We start from the raw sequence: 21,893 nt of genomic DNA, 5'->3' as shown, positions 1-21,893 counted from the left end.
GTGTCAGTATTATCGCATTGGAGGGAAGTGCCATAGCCATGTGCCCAGAAAAGGCACATTGCACATCACCTGAGGACAGAATGAACCCAAGTTTGTCAATATTGAATTCCCTCATGGTTTTACCTGTATTTAGTGGTGTGTGTGTGTGTGTCTGTCTCTGTGTGTGTGTGTGTGTGTGTGTGTGTGTGTGTGTGTGTGTGTATAGACAACTCGCTGGAGTCTGTTCTCTCCTTCCAACATGTGGGTTCTGAAGATTGAATTCAGGTCTTCCAGTTGATGGAAATGGCTCCTCCTAAATCTCCCCATTCTTTTTCATTTTGTTTGTTTGTTTGTTTTCGAGACAGGGTTTTTCTGTTGCTTTGGAGCCTGTTCTGGAACTAGCTCTTGTAGACCAGGCTGGCCTTGAACTCACAGAGATTAAAAGCACTAAGATTAAAGGCGTGCGCTACCACTGCCCAGCCAAATCTCCTCACTCTTAATGAAAGATATCCAATGGACAGGCTGACAGTATCCACTGGCTTTCACAGGAGCCAAGACAGGTTGTAGCATTTCTTAACTTCATTACAATAAAAGAGTTTGGCTTTTGTACACCAGTTATCTAGGTGTACAAAGGAGTCCACCGTGGGAGGCATCCTGTAACTCATTGCCAAACAGTTGTGAGGGCTTTGTTTATCATTCCCAGTGCTGTGAGGGAAGTTGAAAGGGCATAGAAATTCAAAATCTATCGGATGAAATTCTCAAAGAACAAATAAAACATTCCTTCTAAAAAGTGTATAGAAAGGGTACTCCGCTCCTTTGTAAAAGTCAATGAGCAAACCAAAAATGATTTCTCTTCCATACGAAAATGCTGTACATGAAATTCGAGCACGCGACACTGGAGCCAGGGGAGCAGGGAACGGCATTGTAGCTGTTCATGTCACAGAGCTCAGGAATGGGGTCTTTAAGGCCTGCCCATAGACAACCTTTGCCAGGTATGCAGCTGGGAGAGGATCACTATCCAGAATACACAAAGAACTCAAACAAACAAAGCAACAAGAAAGTAAGCAAGCCAGCTAATAAATGGGGTTGTGAAATGGACAGCTCACAAAAGAAGAAACACAAAGACACGAAAAAATATCAGCCTCATTGGCTATCATAGAAATATAAATAAAAAACACACAGATTCCATCATATCCCAGTCAGAATAGCAGTTGCTAAGAAAACAACAGCCGCAATGCTAGCGCAGATGTGGATAGAAGGGAACCCTTGTGCCCTGTTGGTAGGATGTAAGCTAGTCCAGCCCCCCACGGAAATAAGTATGGGGGCCTCTCCACAAGCTCGGACTAGAGCTGCCGTATGACAGAGCTGCTTCCCTGAGTGGTCTTTCAAAGGCTTCTAAGTCTTACTGCAGAAACTCTTGCATGTTTGTTCTCTGCAGCATGATTCACAGCAGCTGAGTTAGAGAACCAGTCTAGGTCGCACAGCCTTGGCATGCAGCAAGGGCAGAAATTATACTCAGGCTGGCTTTTCTGTCATCTCTGGTCAAACGGATGCAACAGGAGACAGCGTACTAAGCACAGTAAGGCAGCCTCAGAGAGACAAAGACCATGTCCTTCCTCTCCTTTGTGGTCCCTGGTTTCTATAGTCACAGGAAATCACATGTGTATACCGTACATAGCAGTAGGGGTGAAACTAGGTGAACAGAGGGGATTAGTGTGAGAGAGGAGGGGTAGAGGGGTGGGGAGGGGGTAACGGAGCAGGGAGGGATGGGGAGGGAATTCGTTCAATATGAAATATATACCTTTAAGAAAATTTTAAGTTAATTTTAAAAATTTTAACGTGCCCCTGGAACATAGTTCTTTTTTTTAATATTTATTTATTTATTATGTATACAATATTCTGTCTGTGTGTATGCCTGCAGGCCAGCAGAGGGCACCAGACCCCATTACAGATGGTTGTGAGCCACCATGTGGTTGCTGGGAATTGAACTCAGGACCTTTGGAAGAGCAGGCAATGCTCTTAACCTCTGAGCCATCTCTCCAGCCCAGGAACATAGTTCTTAAGTAAAACTCCCGCCTTTCAACCAGGGCGTGGTCTTTGAAGGGCTCTGCCTTGTTCTCCTGGGCAGACTCCACGGTGCTTGCGGTTTGGGAGAGGGGAGGGGCCTGGAGGCCAGCACACTCACCTGGCCAGTAGTACATGTAGACCTTCCTCCTGGCCTTCATCAGCGTGATCCACAAGGGTTCTGACCCATTCCACCAGAGGGGCATCAGGCTGTCTCGGTTGACCCCGATGTCGAAGGATTTATTGGTACTGGGATCCCACATGTAGTTCCCGGTCATCTGGTGGACCTCACAATGGCGGCCTGCGGGCAGGAGGAGGCATGGGGTCACTGCATTCTTTGCTTTAAATCTTTGCTCAATCCTACTGCAGGAACTTTTCATCCTCACTTAGGAAAAAGAGAAAGTACCACAACTTGTCCCTTTCTGTTGTCACTACGGAGACTTCTTTTTCATAGACGGTGCCAAGAGGACAAACAAAAGAGTCACCAACGGGTTAGAGGCCAGAGCGGTGTAATGAGACCCTGTCTCAAAAATAAAGCAGACATCCACTAGCTGATTGAGGGATCGCTTTGCTCAAAGCTGGGCCTTTCCAACCAGTCTGTTTCAAGTTACATTGAGGGGGCTGGTGAGATGGTTTAGTATGCAAAAGAGCTTGCCACCAAGCTTGACAACCTGAGTTCAATTCCCAGAACCTACATAGTGGAAGGAAAGAACTGATTCAAGTTATCCTATGACCTCTGATCCTCTGGCTTCTGTGTGAGTGGTGCGCACGCACACACACACACACACACACACACACACACACTCATGCACACACTCATGCATGCACGCACGCGCACTTATATCTATCTATTCATAGCCTGAGGTCTACATATGAATCAGCCTGGGAAGAGTGGATTCTTGCAACAGGTGGCTTAGCTTTTCACCCCAGAGACAGTTCAGCATCCCTTCAATTCTCCTCCTACAAGATCAGGGATTGAGCTGCTAGGAACATGATTCTCTCCTTTCTTGGAAAAGATGAGTTATTGCTTCAGTGATAAACTATGACCCACCTGATAACATTTGGGACTAAATAGTGCAAAACAGACTCCAGTTAAAAAAAAGAAAAGAAAAGAAAAGAAAAGAAAAGAAAGCAAGAAAACACCCTCCACGTGGAGTGAGGTACCAAAACACGGGCTGGCTATGATGGACAGAGCTCCACCCCAGAGAAGCCAGCAGTGAAAGTCGCAAGTACTGGGACTCTTTGAAACATTAGATTAAATAATTTATTTTAGAGCAATCTGTTCCATCTTTAAAGTTAAAAATAAACATTGGCAAGGGCACCAGAAATCACTGCAATCTGAACGAGTGTTGTTTGGCACCGGGACGAAACACACTTGAACAAGCTCCACAAGCAAGCGCCATCAGAGCAGTCCTTTCTGTTTGCTTGCTCTTGTTGTTTCTTCTAGCCTCCCCGCCCCTTGCCCGACTCGATTTTAAAACAAAAACAAAGAGGAACTACCAAGTACAATTTTGAAAAGCTGAATGCCAACATTTATAAAAAGGGGAAGCCTTGTCTCTCATCATAGAAAGACAGACATTCTACAAACCATACTTTAAATGTAAGGCCCTAGCACCGGGTTTCTCCCTAACCCTGTAATGAGCCGCTCTATCAAAATATCATTTTCACTTCTCCGCCCCTCCCCCAAATCAGGTATCTCCCATTCCCTCTCCTCCTTTCTCCCAGTTTACCCAGGAGATTTCATGTATTTCCCCTTCCCAGGGAGATCCATGCATGTCCCTCTTAGGGTTTTCCTTCTTACCTAGCTTCTCTGAGGCTGTGGAGTGCAGCCTGGTTATTCTTTGCTTTACATCTAATATCCCTTATGAGTGAATACATACCATGTTTGTCTTTTTGGATCTGGGTTACCTCACTCAGTATTTTTTTTTCTAGTTCCATCCATTTGCCTCCAAATTTCGTGATGTCATTGTTTTTTAACCCCTGAGTAGTACTTGATTGTGCAAATGTACCACATTTTCTTTATCCATTCTTTGGTTGAGGGGCATCTAGGTTGTTTCCAGGTTCTGGCTATTATGAATAAATCTGCTATGAACCTAGTTGAGCACATGTCCTTGTGGTATGACTGAGTATCCAGCTAAGACTCCTAGCAATAGTGGAGAGGGTTCCCGAATCAGCCTTCTTCTATAATCAGATTGATGACTATGGTAATTGTCATCATAGAACCTTCATCCAGTAACTGGTAGGAGCAAATGCAGAGATCCACAGCCAAGCCCTAGGTCAAGCTCCTGGAGTCCAGTTGAAGAGAGGGAGGAAGGGATCTTATGAGCAAGAAGGTGGCGTCATGATCCTGATGGGGAAACCCACAGAGCCAGCCGACCTGAACTATTGGGAGCTCCCAGACTCTGAACTGACAGCTGGGGAGCCTGCACGGGACGGAACTAGGCCCTCTTAATGTGGGTGACAATTGTGTAGCTTGGTCTGCTTGTGAGTCCCCTGGCAGTGGGACCAGGATTTATCCCTGGTGCATGAACTGGCTTTTTGGAAACCATTCTCTATGGTGGAATACCTCGCTCAGCCTTGATGCAGGGGTGAGGGATTTGGTCCTTCCTCAACTATGCCAGGCTTAGTTGACTCTCCATGGAGGTCTAAACTCACACTAATTGAACACACACATGCACACACGCACACATGCACACACACACACACACACACACACACACACACACACACTCCTATCTACTATCTACTATATATAAGCATAGAGGGTCAAATGTGAAGCCTGGTCTCAGTGGTTTTTAATTTAATACCCATCAAAAGGTATTTGAGGAAATGAGGCTGGCTTCCAGAGACCTAGGAAGCCAGGAAGTGGACCAGACTGCAACTTCCCTTCAGAACCGTGACCATCAACAATGTCCCTGTTGCTGAGAAGAGACATCTTTCTTCTTGATTCAAAACTTTCAGTACAGGAAAGTTGAAGCACGTTAAGGAGCTGCCCCCCACCCCGCCCCCACCAGCAAAAGTACTTATGACTTCTTCCTTCAAAACAGTGACGTCAGACACCTCCATCTTCTTGAGGCTGTTTGCTCACGGCTCCGTAAGGCAGCCATGATAACAGTCGCTGTGAAGGCAGTTTACAGAAGATGTTCAGTGCCAAGAAGCACGAAATGATCAAAAGTAACTTCTAAAGTACTTTAAACAACTGCCGAATTCCAGGTCACAGGGCAGTGCCTGCTTCCTTAACCTCTGTCCCCAGTGCACAGAATCCGAAGTCAAAACCCTCCGACCTGTCTTCGCTCTCTACTGTCTAGCTGAAAAATTAGGAGAAACTTCTGTACATGGTAAAGCTGTTGGGTCTGGATTGGAAAGGGGGAAACAGGGAGGAAAGAAGGAAGAGAGAGAGAGAGAGAGAGAGAGAGAGAGAGAGGCTCCGAAAGCCTTTCTGGGTGACCATTAGCCATTTCACAAAGAATTACCTCAGACGCACATTCCGACGTTGTGTTTTTGTTTTTGTTTCGTTTTGTTTTGTTTTTTTTGGTGGACTACCCTTGTTCAAAGACTGAACGGCAGGTGGCTGGATGCTCTTAACCCATCTGCCCTTTCTTCTCCCCCAGCTCAGCCGCCTGTGCTCCCACGAGCACAGCCTGCCTGGGAGTGGGCACTTGGAGCAGCCTGAGCCCTGACTCCAGCAGAATTTTTTTTACCTAGCCTCTCTCTCTCTCTTGCAACTCATTCTTGCGATTTTATTACCGGGGGTGAAAGAAGTAGCTGAGAAAACAGAACAAAACAAAACACAGTGTACCAGCTTCACAGCCTACGGAGAGCTCATCTCCATATTCCTGCCTGACCCATATCTATTTTTACACATCTGCGGAGCTTGAGTTCTCTCCGCTCTGTGTTTTCCACAGAGCTGTGCTATGGCTTGGCTATCTGGAACATTTATTCAAAGCGTTTAGGAGAAACTTTCTACAGCGCAGTTCTCAATATTTTCCAGCAATTATGCAAAGTCTTACTTAATGGGTTCTGGTGCCATGGCATCACCAGAGACTTTCTAGCCCTGCACCAAATTCCATTTTACTACCAGTGCAGAATTCTACAGCTTTCACGTGGTACAGAAAAATAGAGGCTCTGGGCACTGTGTCTGTCACTGGTGGTCGCAAGAACTTTCTCTTGACTGAACTTTAATTGGGCTCCTCCTCCTCTGAACCTTCTGTTCAACCACAGGAGGCTTTAGGTTTCCCTCTTGTGTAGTCCAATTTGAGCAAGAATACTGCTCTGTGATTTTGGGGAAAACCCACTGCCCGTTCTCTCTTGCTTTTCAGTTGTGGCAAAAACACTGGCCCAATGCAAATTAGGGGAGGAAAATGTATGTCTCATCATACGACTTCTAGATCACTATCTGCCGCTGAGAAGCCATGATAGGAACTAAAGGCGGGAACCAGGAGGCAGGAACTGAAGCAGAGGCTATGGAGGGGTGCTGCTTACTGGCTCGCTCCCCATCGCTTGCTCAGCTGCTTTCTTATACAACCAAGGCTGGCCCTTCTCACCTCAATCATCCATAACAAAAGTGTCCAAATATTTTCCAAACACTATGTGGGATTTCCTAAGAATTTCTTATTGCTTATTAAAAAGTCATGCATAATTGCCTGCCCCATTTTTTTTCTCTGATCACCTCACTCGTTGCTATGAAGAACATCTTTTTACTTCGTCCTGTCTATAGTCACAGCAGGACTAAGGAGCAGCCCAAAGAAGCACACATGAGGCCTGTGAACATATAGCCTAGTCGTCTGGAAGAATCACAGAGGGCTTCTCCGAGGAGCCGGGACTTGAGGTATGTGAGGTTTCTCCCGCACTCCACTCAAAGATAGTGGTGCGTAGAAAGGGATGAAGAGGTGAGAGCCTGGTTATTTCTTAGGACAAAATTAAGATGCTTGCTTTATTTTTTTTTTAATCACAGTTTCTGATGAAATAACAATGTGGCTCGCTTGCTTTGGAAAGAGCAGTACTCTCAAGGCTGTGCTGGCCCAGCCCACTGAGCAGATCTAAAGCTGGACTCCTTCAAGATCCTGGCAGTAAACAAATAATGCCGTTTAATGTGGGGGCTATTCTGTGGGGAGGACTAGTGTAGTCGGTGGTGAGACACGCAGGAATCATCACCTCTGTCTCTGAGGGCTAAAGAGCCTGTGTATCGCCACGTGGCAATGGCTTACCAGCAAAGATTCTAACCAGCGTCTGTCATAGGCAGAGGATCCATGGCGTCTCTCTGAGCGAGAGGAAGGGTGTCGTCATCAAAACCCCCTTCCTTAGGCTATAGGCCTGCTACAGAGCACCACACACGCGGACAAGCAGAATCCAAAGGCTTTTTAAAAGCAATTTGCATTGGTAGCTTTAACAGATGTCCTTAAGTAAATACCAGAGGCCACATGGGCTGTGTGTCCCGTGAACGCAGACATGTGGGTTTTTTAGAGCACTGCTGGGCACGTCTCAGACAGAAATGGGAGGGGCCTCAGGTGTGCCCCCCTCTTTAGGATGCCTAACATTTGATCCACTGGGTGTGAGTTAGAACTCAATAGAGTTGCCCTCCTTTGTGCTAGCTTTTGCTTTGCTCAGTTTCAGTTACTCAACATCAGCTGCAGCCTAGACACAGGGAATATTCTAGAAATAAGAAATCCGTAAATTTTAAGCCACACACCATTCTAGGGGTTACTCAAACACAAGCACCCCAACACTGAGGAAGTAACAACATGGCTACGAAGTAACTAACAAGAAGGTAGTGTATACAGCAAGGAAACACTGAAGGAAGGGATGTCTCAGGTCACCAGTGGGAGGGAACGTGTGGGTGTGAGAGTTCATCATACGCCCCAGCGCAAACTCAGAACGGCTTCCTAGAGATCCGTGGAATCATAAGTACAACGCAAACTCAGAATGGCTCCCTAGAGATCCATGGAACCATGAGTACGGCGCAAACTCAGAACGGCTCCCTACAGATCCGTGGATCCTTGAGTACAGCCGTGAGAAAGGGCGAGAGACGGAGCGCAGGAGCCAGCACGAGTGAGTTCAGCAACAGAACTTTTACGACAACAGATTGGGACAGTTGCTCTTTCTTACTAGTTATATTTGTTAGCCTCTTCCTGTGCCTAGTTTATAAACCATATTTTCTTATAGTCTGTATGCAGGAAGTAGCATATTATGCATAAGGTGCAATCCTGTCTGGGATTATGACAGGCCTCCACTGAAGGTCTTTGAGCACAGAGTGGGATAGTTTTCGTGGCTACTTTTAGGTATTCTGTGAAACTGCCACCCTCAAGCCATAGATGAATTCAAGAGAACAAACCAGGCTAGAGTGTGAGGACCGGATTTGGAGTCCGCAAGACAAGTCATTTCCCTGGGGCATCTCAGGATCAGAGGCTGGAGTGAGACCCTGTTGGTGTGAAGTTTATAAAAAGAGCGAAGGTGGGGTGCAGGAGAGGGGTGAGAGTGGGAAACGGGGCTTGACAGTTGTTTGTTGGGTAGTTTAAAAAGAGCCGCAATGCCGGGCGATGGTGGCGCACGCCTTTAATCCCAGCACTCCAGAGGCAGAGGCAGGCGAATCTCTGTGAGTTCGAGACCAACCTGCTGGTCTACAGAGCTAGTTCCAGGACAGGCTCCAAAGCCACAGAGAAACCCTGCCTCGAAAAACCAAAAAAAAAAAAAAAAAGAGCCGCAATGACCAGTCCTTGGCCACCTTGAATGTGTCCCATTAGATGCTTCTTCCTTGTGGCGTCTAGCATAGCTCTCCGACACAGAGACAGTTCTGACATTTGATTTGCAGGTAGCAAAACTGAAGGCTGGTGGTGGCTGAGTGTTGGGGTTGGGGCAACACAGCTAGTGAGGGGGCAGAGTGTTGGGGTAAAGATGAATCTCTCACTCAACATCCATATGTTGGTCAGCACCAAAACCTATGCCCAGCCCTGTATTCCAGGCTTTTACAGCAGTTGTCTCAGACACCAAGCTATTCACATGGAGATGCACAGACCTCCAGAATACCAGACGGACTGTCATCTCCCACAACCAAGTATCCCGCCCCCCACAGAAGCCTTGTAAGTACCTCTTAAGTGTGGGATGCTGGCGGACAAAGGAGACCATGATCTCAGATTTCCTCTCCCTCTGGAAAGAGTCCAGCTGTGCAGAGAAAGGCTCCCAAAGTTCCGAAATCCGGGGTCTCAGGTTAATGCGTTTTAGACACTGGTCATATACATATTCCCTTCAACTGACATGGCGCCAAGAAATATCTTTATATATCCCGTTCCGAGCCAAGCAGCTTAAGGATATGTGACATCAGTCAGATCTCTACACATTAGAGCCCTCGTAGCACATATCCTTGAGCCCTTGGGAGGCTAAGGATTAAGTGAGACTCTGTTTAGGTTAGTGAACTTTTCAAATAACTTCCTCCCAGCCAAGTCATGTAAAAGAATGAACCACGCATGGCTCCAAGCACTCAACTTACAAATTGAAATTTGCTTTGCACATCTCCCTGCTGGGAAGTAGATCCTGTTTTTCTTAACTTAGGGTGCAGTGTGGTAAAGGCAGTTTCACATCGAACATGCAAGATTAAGTTGAAATAGGAAGCTCACGGTTGGCACTTCTTTAAAAGTGACTACTGATGTGGGTGCCAGACGGGGCCAGGATTAGAGAAAGTCACACGTTTTGCAAGTCCAAGATAGCAGGAGATAGCAGGCTTTGATTATAATGTGAAGTGTGAGGACTGCAATAAAAAAAAAAAACCCAAAATGTTAAAGGAGATTTTTCACTGGAGACATTCACGCCCATAGTTTTGAGGTCACCAGACAAAAGGCGGTGGGGGAAGCAGTGTTTTATGATACTGTAGGTCTGGTTGCATCGAGCAATTCCCTGGCAGTGAAAATATTGGATAAAACGAATTGTTTTCTTGCACAGGAAGAAAACTGAAAGTTCTGGACTTCTGTTTTGAACTTTGGAAAGTTTGTTTTTATCGAAGCTCAATGGAGTCCTGGAGATGTAGCTCAGTGATAAAGTCCTGGGTTCACACCTCAGCACAGGGATGGGCAGGCTAAAAGAAGTCTGGGGGGATTGTAGGAACTGGAGAGGAGAGGTCAGGGACACCAGGAGAACACAGCCCACAGAATCACTAAGTAGGGTTCATAGAGACTAAGCGGCAAACATGGAGTCTATATGGCTAAGCACTAGGTCATCTACAGATATGTTATGATTGTTAGCATTACCTGTGGGACTCCTGACAGTGGGAGTGAGGATGTCTGACTCTTTTGCCTGTCCTTGGGACCCCTTTCTTCCTACTGGGTCGCCTCACCCAGCTTTGATATGAGGGTTTCTGCCTAATCTTGTTGTATCTTGTTATGCTGTGTTAGGTCGATAGCCCTGGTGGCCTGCTTTTTTCTAAAGAGAAACAGAGTATGGGGGGGGGGGGGGTAATGTAGAGGTAGAGGGAAGAAGAGAAACTGTAGTAGAGATGTATTGGGTGAGAGGAAAAATAACCATAAATAAATAAACAAGTTTCCAGCCAATAAAATCCACTGTGAAAGTGGCTGAGTGCATTAGAAGAGAAAAAGGATTTTTTTTTTTTTTTGCCAGGTGGTGGTGGCGCACGCCTTTAATCCCAGCACTCAGGAGGCAGAGGCAGGCAGCTCTGTGAGTGAGTTCAAGGCCAGCCTGGGCTACAGAGTGAGTTCCAGGACACGGACACTCTCCAAAGCTACCCAGAGAAACCCTGTCTCAAAACAACAGCAACAACAACAACAAACCAAGCAACAACAACAAAAAAAAAAAAGGTAAGGGGTCTGGAAGGAGAAATAGTTCTCATTTTGATCACCTCTCCATCCATAGACGAAACTTAGCCAATACTGAAGCCCCACCACTGCCCTCCCCTGTGGCAACAGTTCCAGTTTCCTCTCTCCAACTCTCTTTTCCCCAGGGCCATCAGTTTCTTCAGATTTGTGGAGATGATGACTTGGGACTCACAGACACCAGACTCCAGTCCCTCTGATACTGTCTGGCTGCAGGAGGTGGGACCCAACCTCCCTTCCATTCCCTTTCTTCCCCAGGACAAGAGACCCCAAGTTTTGGGGAGTTCTCCAGTTGTCTAGCCTAGGGCAGGAGTCAGTAGTAAGGACGGGGGATTTAATTAGTGAAGAACAAGGCAGAGTTAGGTCTTGGATCCAAGCCATGTTCTCCAGTCAAGCTTTTAATTGGTCCACGGGTGATCCCTAAAGAGGATGATCAGATTCCAAATCGTCACCCGAGTAACCCTCAGTGCTAGCCATGGATAAACTAAATCCAGCTCTTTCAGGGGTGTGAACTAACAATGACTTCAATCAAGTACTGTGAGCCAACCAATCAATCAAACCCTCTTCCCTTTTATAGAGAAAAGCAAGTGAAGGAAAAGTCTTGTTTGTTGTCTATTAAACAGCAGAAACGCCGTTTCTCACAGCTACGGAGGCTGAGAAATCCAAGATGCAAGGCAGCAGACTCTGGGTTTCCTCACAGAGAGGAAAGGACGGGGAGGGTCTCTCTTCTTCATCAGAGCCCTGATTATGCCTGAAGGCTTTGCCTTCCTCACCTCTTCACCCCCAAAGTCTCTACCTATTAATATCATCCCCTCGGAGGCGAGGACTTTAGGGGACATAAAAATTGTTGTCGCTTAGTGTCTCCATAGTTGTTGGAGCATTCTACCATAATCCTGTGAGACTGATTATTGTTTCCTTTGCTAACTTGCATGTAGGTGCAGCCGAAACAGTGCTCAGTCTTGGCTAGCTATTTCGCATGATTTGGGAAAGACACTGACCAGTTTCTTGTAAACTCTGAGGGTTTTCAGCACTCTAAAGGGAAAAGCAGCCTATCTCCACGCCCCCTCCGTCTCCCGCCCCCTATTTGAGCTAATTTCATTGTTCTTTCATCCGGAAGGCTGCAGCAGGGAACCTGGCCTTGGCAGCTTCAAAGCAAGTCTCTGGATGATCTGGCCTCTGATATTCTTATAAATAAAAGCATACAGGACTTTAATTATGACCCAGATTGTTGCACCTTACATATTTTTAAAGAAAGTTCACTGAAGCATTATTTTATGTGAGTGTGCATGTGTGTGTATACTTACATGCATGCATGCGTGCATGTGTGCGTTTGTGTGTATAGTTACATGCATGCGTGCGTGCATGTGTGCGTTTGTGTGTATACTTACATGCAAGCATGCGTGCATGTGTGTGTGCGTGTGTGTGTGTGTGTGTGTGTGTGTGTGTATGAGTGCCATGGTGCACATTTGGCAGTCAGAGGCCAACTTGCTGGAGTCAGTTCTCTCCTTCCACTGCTTGAGTTCCAGGGACTGAACTCAAGTCACGGGCTTGGCAGCAGACAGTCTCAGCCACTGAGCCATCTCATGGGCCAATAGAAAGCCCATTTTGTCAGTGCGATTAATTTCTTTGTTGATGCTAGATTTTGTGAAGCCGATAAAATGCTGGCCTAGCTGGGCTCACAGCCTCGGGCCAGAGACTCCCACAGTACCAGACTAGCCTCTTTCTGTGTAGTCAGGAGTTCACAGCATCCCTGTGGCTACTGTCAGCATCATAGCCTATGACAGCCACTGCTGCAATGTCCCACTCAGTGATCAGCAGTGATCAGATTAGAAACAGATATGCTTGGAGTGGATAGAGGGCCTGCTTAATGATATGGGTGTGTTGTGTTTCCTGGGTGCTGTGCTGAAAGATAATTTGCCCGAGGGTTGAAAGACAAACCTCAGTGAGCAATTCAGTACTTTGACAGGTGTGAGAAGTGTCTTTTTGTTGCATTGATAATTTCAGTTCAAGGGCTCCATACCACTGAAAGGGGACAGTGTGTGTGTGTGTGTGTGTGTGTGTGTGTGAGAGAGAGAGAGAGAGAGAGAGAGAGAGAGAGAGAGAGAGAGAGGGGGTGGGGGGGTGGGGGGGTTTTGATGTTGAAGTTTTCCAAGGCAGCACTAGGAAGTCTGAGAACAGGAATTTGGGACCTGTGACTAGCCCGTGACATCACAAAACTTTTAGAAGCCAATAGACCGAAGTAGAATCCCATCCCTGTTACTCACTAACCCTGGGACCTCACCCAACCCATGGAGCTTCAGTGGTCTTAGGTTTTTCCCTCTGACAGAGCTTTTCTTTTCTTTCTGTTTAAGTTCTGAGGAACCTGGGACCTTGCACAAGCAATGATTCTACTACTGACCTACACCCTCAGCACTGATTGCTTATTTGAGAAATGGATATCATCATGCCTTCTTAGCAAGGTTAAATGATGGTTAGCAGATGCCTGGGGTAACAGAACCTTGGATTGGGAAGTGTACACTGATGTCTATATCCCCGTTAAAGGGCTGCCTTACGGAGCCTGGTGTACTTTTAAATGGTAGCTAGGAGGGGTGATGGGCAGTGTGCTTTTAACATGGTATTCACTTCCCAGTTTCCCTGAAGATAAAGAGGCGTTGCTATCCATGCTTGACTGTGGACAGACCAGGGAAGCTTGAAGGATTGAAAGGAGATGCGGACTAGGCTCAGCATAGCTGAGAAAGCGACTGCCTAAGACTTGAGAAATTCATGACCTAACACTGCCCTCTACTGGTTGCAAAAAAATCTCCACCCCTCTCTTTGGTAACCAGGTGCTAGTTTGCTGAGCCCTGCCAGCCTGGTAGACAGTCTTTTCATTGCCTGTCTTGAACGGTCTTCAAGAGCCATGGCGTTGTTAGGTCTGCTCAGGACTATACTATACACGTCGAGAATACTGACCCAGCTCCTGGAGGCCATGTAGGATAGCGTTGGGATTTTACTGATTTTGACTCTGTCATCTTTCTGCGTCCCCATTCCCTCAATCCACCATCACCCCAGGCATCACTGGGCTTCACGCTCTTCCCCAGGACTTTGAATTCTTCGTTGTATTTTATCTTCTCTAAAATGCATTTCTTCTTGCCTTCCCCGTGTTCATGGCTCCTCTTGGGTCACTGGTTTCTCTTCAGCCCCATCAGTACTACGGTCACTGTATTACCATTCTGCTCTGGCTTCACATGTCTTTCTCCACAAGGCAGAATACTTTTTAAAGCAAATTCTGGATATTATCGTGAGCATGTCTGTGCCTGTCTTCATACTGAAGGAGTCAAACCTGGCTATACTCAACAAGACGGACCACTCTCCTTAACATCATCTGACCCATCCATGTACAGCTTTTCTTATTCTTTTGAAAATGTCAAATTCTCTTTACAGACAGCCATCACCATAGGCTCTTATTATTTTATTTTATTTTTTGCTAATACCCAGGTATTGGGTACATTTTGAGGTTCTGGGGTGAACCTCAAAATGAAGCAAGAGAGACCAGCAAGCTGCCAAGAAAACAGTTAACAAGATGTAAACTAGTCAAATTCTGAAAGACAAATTCAGAAAGTGTCGTGAAGATAACAGAGCAGAGAAAGTAAGTGTTTCTGCTGAGGTGCACTGCTTCAGATGTCTGAGAAGTTGTCTTAAAAGATGGGGGATCACACTCAAGTGGCAGTGTTGGAACACTCACTCGTGGGGATGCTGCGTAGGAAATCAAGTAAGGCAAAAAAATAAAAGCATTCTTGGAGAAAAGAAGCCTGGGTGCCTTGAAGGACAAGAAGGGGAGTCAGGCTTTAGGAAAGGAAGCCAGGGAAGTGTGTGAGAAGGTCCAAAGCAGGGCTGACTGTGTGCAGAGCCATCATGGATGTGGTGATGTAGGATGGCCTTCTGTATATGTGTTGCTTTTATTGGTTAATGAATAAAGCTGCTTTAGCCTATGGCAGGGCAGAATATAGCCAGGCTGGAAGGGATAGAGAGAGAGAGGGTAGGCAGAGTCAGGGAGGTGCCATTTAGCTGCCCAAGGAGACAAATGCCCAGGAACAGCCTCTTGGTGGTGCACAGACAGAGAAATGGGTTAATTTAGAATATAAGCATTAGTTAATAAGAAGCCTGAGTTAATAAGCCAAACAGTGTTGTAATCAATATAGTTTCTGTATGACTATTCAGGTCTGGGCGGCCAGGAAACGAACGAGCAGCCTTTGTTTACAATACGGCTTTATTCTGTGTATAATGGGATGTATCTGAGGATTCTCCTTCATGAAAGATGCTACCTGGGAGTTCTTGGGAAGGTAGAGGCTTGGCCAGGACATCGTCTTGTTCCTGGACCCTATTCTCTTAGACACGAGAGAAATTCAACTCTCGGCTCTATCTTAACACTTGCCATCTTTAGGATGACAACTCCGTATTCGTCCATACACAATTATCTGCCTCCCCTGGGGATCCCAGAATGGTTCATTCCTCGCAGCAGTAAAGGCAGAAGCTGCTGCCTGACCGTCCAGTAGCCTGGAAGGTAGGAGGTGGATGGAGAGGGACTAGGGTAAAAACAGGGAGACCCGGTCAGGCATATGACTTGGACCAAGAGTGAACACTGAGAGAATGAGAAGAGGTTGACTTCTGTGTGGATTCTGCCCACCCCTGTTGGGAGCAGTGAGACCCCAGATCCTGAATTTCTTGTAATCCCCTGATCTGAGTGCCTACAGCTGCTCTGAGCACAAGACCTTCAGGAGTTCCTGATGGCACGAGAGTGGTTTCTGGTGGGTTTGGCTGGGGCGTGGCTATCTCTATATAATCTGCCCCTGAACACAATAAAGGGGGCATTCTTGGGGAATTCAATGATGACCCATGTCACTGTCTCTCTGTCTGTGTGTGTCTGTGTATTTTAACCTCCAGCTCCCTTTCCCGAAGCTGGCGAACTGGGGTCTAGCGCACAGAGCACAGACACGGGAGTGCTGTGCGCAGCATAAGACACGCTATTGTTCCTTTTAGGGTCGGGGGACTACTCATGCAAATGACCATGTAATGGTCACGAACTTGATGGCAGCTATTATTTTCATAAGGGGAGAACTCAGACCTTTCCTGCTCTCTTCCTCCTGTTCCTCCATGGAGCCTATGTTAAGTGGTGGAAAAGTTTCATTTGCCCCTGCAGTTCCAGAGGGAAGCACAGGAAGAAACAAAATCCTATTAGACTGCAAGCCTACAAGTTGTCAACAGGTGGTCTAGAAACTAGGCAGTCTCTAAATGAGAAGTCTAACGATGATGAGGAAGCTTGGGGTGTGCTTTCCGCTGGGGACTTTGAGGAGTAGGAGTCTCTCTCACAACAGAGGTGTTCTGCACCCTCACCACTAAACATAGAAGGAAGCTGTGCCGCACAAGAAAAGGGACTGGTGAGGACTACTGAGAACTCAAGAACAATGGCAATGGGTTTTTGATCCTACTGCACGTACTGGCTTTGTGGGAGCCTAGGCAGTTTGGATGCTCACCTTACGAGACCTGGATGGAGGTGGGGGTTCCTTGGACTTCCCACAGGGCAGGGAACCCTGATTGCTCTTTGGGCTGACGAGGGAGGGGGACTTGATTGGGGGAGGGGGAGGGAAATGGGAGGCGGTGGCTGGGAAGAGACAGAAATCTTTAATAAATAAATAAATTTTTTAAAAAAAGAAAAGGGCTGGGATTGGAAGAGCAGGGCAGGCACTGGAGAGGAAGGTCAGTGCTGAAGAATTCTGGTTGTTCTTCCGGAGGACCTGGGCTCAGTTCCTAGCGTCTACATGGTGACTCACAACCACCCATAACTTCAGTTCCAGGGCATCTTACGCCCTCTTCTGACTTCCCTAGACACAAGTCACATACATGGTTTGTAGACATACATGTCAGTAACACACTCGGAATTATTTATATAATTTTCCCACTAACCCTCTTGCAGTAAGCATGACTCTTATGTTCCTTTAGAATTGGTGAGCAGAAAGAAGCTCAGAGAAGTGGAGAAGTCTGCTCAAATCTTTAGGAGAACAGAGGCTGTTCTGACATGGAAGTGAGGCTTTTGAGTGGCATGATGTCTGGCCTCTCCATGGGGCCACACAAGCAGAATTTACTCCACACTGACCTGGAAGGTGGAAGGACTTTGTCAAGGATCAGAGCACTTCGGGGAACCAACAGGGCTGGGCCACCGAGTTGGGAGGAATGGTGCAGATATCTTGAGTACCCTCAGTACTTAAGATCTGGTACTCAAGATGGGGAATAGATCATCTATAGAGTTGACTGAAACACGTTCAAGGTGACCGAAGAAGTCATAAGGGACGTTATCACAGGCCTACAAAACATCAAAATTAAGAGAAAACTGTAAATACCCCATCTTGCTGGGCTCCTTTTGCCCCACAAAATCCCCTGCTTCTCCCATCACACACATTCTACCAGTCTTTCCTCATCTGGTTCTCTCTTTATTCCTTTCGTGGTCCCCTTTGTAGTGTCATGACCTCTACACCCCCCACATACATAAAAATTAAATAATACATAAAAATTAAAATGTAAGATCCACATATGAGAGAAAGCACACAGCGTTTATCTTTCTGAGTCTGGATACTTCCCTAATATGATGTTTCTAGTTACACATATGTTCCTGCACACATACATATGTGTTCTGGGCGCCATTTAATTCTACCTGTCACATTGATGCAGAATCACCCCGGAAAAGACTGACCCACTGAGGGATTCTCTAGGTCAGGTTGCCCTGAGGGCATGGCGGTGAGAGAGGTCTTGATGCACGGTGGGGGCTGACCCATTGTGGGCGGTACCATCTTCTGCATTCAGGACCTGAACTCTACAAAAAGTAGAGAACATGAGCTAGTCACACACATGCATGCATCTGCTTCTGTCCTGCCTTCGGATGTACTGTGATTGGCTGCTTTCAGGTCCCAGACCTTTTTTGACATGATAAACTACAGCTTGGAGTTTCCCTAAGTCACTTTTTGTTGGGGTACTTTGTAACGAATGGCATCGGAAACGAAAGCATGACATATATGGTTCTTGCATTTACACCTCCTATTCGTAGGAAACCAGATGCTCAGGCTGACAGTACACGATTGTGTAGGAGACACTGACAACATAGAAGTGTGTGTATTTTACATTGCCAGCCATTGAGGGTGTGATGGGACATGCCTAGAAATCCCAGCACTTAGGAGGCAGGGACAGGAAGACTGTGACTTTGAGGCTACTCTGGGTACCACAGAGAGACCCTGTCTCCTACTGCCATCCTTAGCTGCCAGCTGTTGCAGAATTAATGGAGCAGACTAAACTGGAATACCACGAGTATAGATACTTTCCACCATCGGCAGACATGGTAGGAATGTTGATGTAGAAAGTGTCGGATGCAGTCCCAGCAGGCATAGAGGCAGGGCTCATGAAGTCCCTCCTGTATCTGAGGAAATACTGGTGATTGATGGGTGCTGGAGGAGGAACCAGAACCATCAATTTTCTTCAGGGATTTGGTCGATGAGAAGCTAACGATGCTCCAGTAGATGGTCTCACATCTGTAGACACCCAGGCAGCACTAAAGGGACTCGGCGGATGGGGGTGGGGATGTATAGAATTGCTGGGTCACAGGTAGAGTTTTTCATTGTTAGTCTCCCATGATACCTTCCTAATACGATTTTGTTTTTTTACCACTCTACTTAGACTCTTCCCATGGTATTCTTCTTACTCAATAAGACTCAAAGTCTGCTGTGACCTGCTGTGACCTCTCCTCAGGTCAAGGCCTTTGAGAAACAGACACCAGGACACAGAGCCCTACAAGAATCCTAGAGGACAGATAAAGGGAGAAGCGAGAGTGGACAAGAACAGCCTCTCATGGGGCAAGATGTAAAATCTGTGAAGAAGAGACAAAGAAGGGAGGATGGTGGGTAAAAGGACCCTTGCAACTCTAAGGGAATGTCAGCCAGGGTATCCTGAAGGTGATCACCTTTCAGAGGAACCGGTCAGAACTAGATACCTGCTTTGCTCAGTGGCTGGTCATGTTCTGTCTGGTGGACATGAGTCTTCAGGATTAGCGTGACGGATCTGGGGACATCAGCAATGACTGGTGATTAAGTCTTCCTCCCACAGCAGGAGTTCTGGGCAGCATGTTGTCATAGCCACCATATTTGCTACCCCTCAGATCTCACCTCCCAGTCTTCCCAGCATTCCTTTTTGCTGGAGCTTCTAGGCTCTTGGCTGTCCTTCACTGTCCCAGGGGTGTGCCTGTCTCATATCAGTTGCTTTTCCTGTTCCCTCTTTGTGACGCTTTGACTCCAGATAGCTGCATGGTCAGCTCTCTTCCTTCCCTCAAATCTGAGTTCACAAATTCATCTCATCCAGGCGTCTCCACAGCACCCGTGGCAAAGGCTATCTCTGATCATTCCTGCTATCAAGGCCCACTTTTCCCACAGATTTGATTACCACTTGATATTACAATTCCTGATTTGAACATTTGATAAGATTAGAAGTTCCTTGAAACTAGACACTTAGTCCTGCTTGCTAGATGCACATACACAGGGCCTAGAAGAATAGATCTCTTGATCTGTAAAAAGTAATAGATACTTTTTGAATAACGGAATGGTGACCACCCATTATGTAGGTATAGAAACCACTCTGAAGATATTGGCGAATTAATGAATGAGTGAATGAATGAATGAATGAATGAACTGGCTAGGACATGTCCAGAAACTGTAATTCAAACTGAGCAAGACTTTGCATCCCCCTGCTCCCATGGAGCCTTGCACTCTTAAATAAAAATCGGTTATTGGCTGCTAGAATCAGTCATTTATAAGAGCAGGAGTTACTCATTACAGATCATTTATTCTGCCTTTAAAGGAGCCCATACTCACAGAACATCATCTCAGGAAAGAATGTAAAAAGGAGCAAATCCACTGGTCTTTCACATATAGTTATCCGCTTGGCTAAGGGAAGTAGACAAAATCGCCGGGGAGAAAATTGGGATCTTGGGGGTGGGATGGGATGTGGGTAAGGGGGGATGGGGAGAGAAAAGTTAGAAGGGAAGGAGGGGGGGCCTTGGGGAAACAGGAGGATTGGGATAAAGGAAGGTTGGACAGGGGAGCACGGAACCACAATTCTTAGTTAAGGGAGCCACTTTAGGGTTGGCAATAGACCTGACCCTAGAGGGGCTCCTAGGTGCCCAAGCCGAGGTCCCCAGTTAGTTCCTGGGGCAGCTGAGGATGGGGAACCTGAAATGACCCTATCCTAGAGCAATAATGACGAATATCTTGCATATCATCATAGAACCTTCATCTGGTGATGGATGGAGATAGAGACAGAGACCCACACTGGAGCACTGGACTGAGCTCCCAAGGTCCCAATGAGGAGCAGAAGGAGGGAGAACATGAGCAAAGAAGTCGGGACCACGAGGGGTGCACCCACCCACTGAGACAGTGGAGCTGATCTATTGGGAGCTCACCAAGGCCAGCTGGACTGTGACTGAAAAAGCATGGGATAAAACTTTTATTCCTGTATTTATGTTTCAATTCTGGAAGCCAGGTCTGGGTTGACGCTGCATCTTAAGCTTTTCCTAATGGTGTTTCCTTAAGAAAATATTATCTCAGGTTGGCTTCTGTGGGGTAAATTTCAAGACATAGAAAGCAAACATTTTCTTAAAATACCAGCCTAATTCTACTTAGTTAAATCAAATATTGTCCCAGGCTTGCGTTTTAGGCTAGGAAGGTAATTTCTCTACTATTTCCACATACTCTCTTCACCCTCAGATTTATTTCAAGTTCTAGGAACCAGGCCAGCAGCAGTGTGCCTAAGGTAACACGGGCTGGAAGCTGTCACCCTGAACTTGTACCTCTCCTGTCAGTCTTTAGACTGACGTTATTGGGAATAACCACTGCGGCCTGACAGAGGCTCATCTCACGGAAGAGGTAGAGCGAGTTTAGAAGAAACTGTATGGGAAAAGAGTTGCTACATGGGGTGTGGTGGTACATATCCGTAACCCCAGCACTAGGGAGGTTCAAGCAAAGGCATCGCCAGGAGTTCGAGCCCAGTCAAGGCTACAGAGTAAGACCTTGTCTCCAAAAACCCAACTAAGGGCCAGCAAGATGGCTCAGTGGGTAAAGATGCTTGCTGTAGAAGCCTGGGGAACTAAAGTCAGTCCCTGGAACCTACGTAAAGAGGAAAACTGATTTCACAGAGTATCTGGCAGGATGCAGTGTACACGTACATGCACTCGCGCATGCGCACAAACACACACAGGCACAAACAGTAAATCATTTTAATGAAAACAAACCAAAAATACAGAAGGAAAACTGATTCTAATTGCCCCAGATGCTTGAAAATTGAGAACCAATTTAGTTTGAAGAAAAAGTGGTTCTCATGAGAAAAGATTTAGAAAACTACACCGTTAAGTTCATAGGTGGAAGAGCGTTTTAAAATAAAGATAACAGAAGTCCACAACTGTGAAGCTAAACAGTCATCTCCTAGTCCCATGAACAAAGCAAAAATTTGCCTTTTACTTGTGTCTCTCTGTGATGAAGATGCTCTCTCCTTGCCATGACCCTGGCCTTATAGACACGGCCACTTCAAACTAAATAGAAACGGAAGATTTTAGGGGGCAAAATGACAGACCCATGAGTCAGTACTGTACGTAAGCAAACGTATTTGTCACTCTTTCAAAACTTAATTTCCTGAACTTCCCATTTGTGACACATGGTCTCGGGTTGAGCTGGGACTGGGAACTGCACATCTGTGCTGTAGGAAAGTAGACCGGGGTGGATACGACAAATTGTTCCTTGTGTTTGCACCAAGGGACCCTTCCATCTCGGCCCTTGCCGCACAAGCATGACTCTAAGTGGGGGTAATTCTACCGTGAACTGGGGTTGGTGATAGCGGAGTATTTTGATATTTCCCAAAACAGGATTCAACTTTGTTCCTCAGGGATACTGATAATGAAGGACATGATTTTAAATAGAAAAATTTGGCCTATGTTTCTAACCCCACAAATCCTAACGTAAGCCAGAA

The 21,893-nt window shown here is 46.4% G+C and overlaps 1 protein-coding gene across 4 annotated transcripts in view; it reads right to left on the bottom strand.

The window, feature by feature from the left end:
* LOC121462310 (glycerophosphocholine cholinephosphodiesterase ENPP6) overlaps window positions 1-21,893 on the bottom strand; it is a 109,245-nt gene that overhangs the window by 68,103 nt on the left and 19,249 nt on the right. For 3 of the 4 annotated variants that reach the window (XM_041673834.1, XM_041673833.1, XM_041673835.1), the window contains exon 2: window positions 2,165-2,344. In XM_041673834.1, coding sequence (XP_041529768.1) covers window positions 2,165-2,344 — 180 coding nt within the window. Of the gene's footprint in view, window positions 1-2,164; window positions 2,345-16,992; window positions 17,035-21,893 lie in introns of those variants that run through there. The other variant, XM_041673836.1, reaches the window with a different exon arrangement.

This window comes from Microtus oregoni, unplaced genomic scaffold (assembly GCF_018167655.1).
Source record: "Microtus oregoni isolate MIOR12 unplaced genomic scaffold, Mior012 000024F_ref0000369, whole genome shotgun sequence".
NCBI classification, from domain to species: domain Eukaryota; kingdom Metazoa; phylum Chordata; class Mammalia; order Rodentia; family Cricetidae; genus Microtus; species Microtus oregoni.
Note: the sequence above shows the minus strand (reverse complement) of the source record. Positions and strands in the feature narration are given on the sequence as shown.